This window comes from Agrilus planipennis, unplaced genomic scaffold (genome assembly GCF_000699045.2).
Source record: "Agrilus planipennis isolate EAB-ADULT unplaced genomic scaffold, Apla_2.0 scaffold3, whole genome shotgun sequence".
Taxonomy (NCBI): Eukaryota; Metazoa; Arthropoda; class Insecta; order Coleoptera; family Buprestidae; genus Agrilus; species Agrilus planipennis.
This window is the reverse complement of record NW_020442460.1, coordinates 905,246-906,813: the sequence shown is the minus strand read 5'-3', so window position 1 is coordinate 906,813 and position 1,568 is coordinate 905,246. Positions and strand designations below refer to the sequence as shown.

Here is a 1,568-nt window from a genome sequence, read left to right as displayed (position 1 = left end):
CGAATAAAATAATTCGAAGTGGTCTGTATTCTGTCGAAACTGCCAGACGCGGATCGCGATTTCGATCTTTTTGGATCTCATCAGCGCGTCGCAGGCAGCTCCGACAGAACATAGAACAACTTTTACCTGTTGCCTTAAGAGTGCGTTTTAGAAAATGCCACAAATGGCGCGATAAACGCGACGCGCTGAGGAGATCCAAAAAGATCGAAATCGCGATCCGCGTCTGGCAGCTTCGACACAATACAGACCACTTCGAATTATTTTATTCGATTATGGTAACGTGCCTATCACGTTGAGGTTAGCTACGCCGGGATTCGTTTCAGCAAATAGATATCTATACAAATGGACCTTGTTGGAGGATACGTAATCCTAAAATGTAGCATCGTACTATAGATGGCGTTTACCGCGCCATTTATGGTATTTTCTAGAATGTACATTTAATATTTAAAGTAGAGAACAGTGTTACATTTTGCATCTTTTATTTCAATTTTCAAAGGCATCATTGCTACCGTTTTTCAGATCACTGGTTAATTAACGTTGACCCACTTTTCAGGCGATATGCAGTCTCTGCGTGAGTTTATCTTTCGAACCTCTACGATCTGTGAATCATCTCCATTACATAAACATCATTCTAACAACTTTTGAAGAGTACATCCTGATAAACGTGGTCCTTGTTGTATCTAGAATGCTTGGAGAGAGGACAAGTTACAAAACTACCACGATATTCTCCATCTTGGGAGCGGCACTCCATCTCGTGTCAGCCATTCTATTGATAGTTGCAAAGGATGTTCCTCGAGCAAGTCCATTTCTACCTCCTCATCATGACATGCTCATCATGTTGATTACCGCCGCCGCTTTTTCTATTATAAATACTGTCGTGTTTATTGTTGATGCTTTTTTTACGTTTTTTACACAACAAAACTTTTAATTAGGTGATGTCTGTTGTAATTTAAGTGCTGCATGTTCGTATTAAACAATAAAAATAATTTTATTTGCGTCTTTTCTAAAAAAATATTAATAAATGAATTCATGAACAGGGGGGAGCCACAACAAGTGCCAATACATTAGGATTTCGTTGAGGGGGAGGGTCATTTATGTGTGATTTTACCTCTCCTTCAGAAAATTCGTTCTAATAAACAAAGCATCTGATAACATTTCTTAACCATTTAGGTAACACTTGCATTTCAATAATGTAAAATAGTTAAATTCATATACGTCATAAATTCGTTCGTCTATTGGCGAGAGGCTTCGAGTTCGATTTTTGGAATATTCAATCAACTTTCGTCATTTTTTTTTATCAGTAATTTCATTGTAATCTACTTAAGTAGCAGTGAGTTAATAACGATTCCTGTAAACAGGTGATGTCGTAATGACGATTTCAAAATTTTGAAACTGGTCAAAATAAAGTGCTTCAGTTGCGGGTCATCTGGGTAGATATGATTTTATATTTATAAAATATCGAACGAATTAAGTACTATAATCATATAAATTTTTTATAGTCCAGAATTGGCCTAATAATTCAATAAATAAAGTATTTTAATTGTGAAAATACTGAAAATATGATATTT

At 36.0% G+C, this 1,568-nt stretch overlaps 1 protein-coding gene across 1 annotated transcript in view; it reads left to right on the top strand.

The window, feature by feature from the left end:
* LOC108737801 overlaps positions 1 to 1,509 on the top strand; it is a 12,916-nt gene extending 11,407 nt beyond the window's left edge. Inside the window, exon 2 of the mRNA XM_025980674.1 lies at positions 554 to 1,509. Coding sequence (XP_025836459.1) covers positions 554 to 928 — 375 coding nt within the window. The 3' untranslated portion in view covers positions 929 to 1,509. The remainder of the gene's footprint in view (positions 1 to 553) is intronic.
* The last annotated feature ends 59 nt before the right edge of the window (positions 1,510 to 1,568 follow it).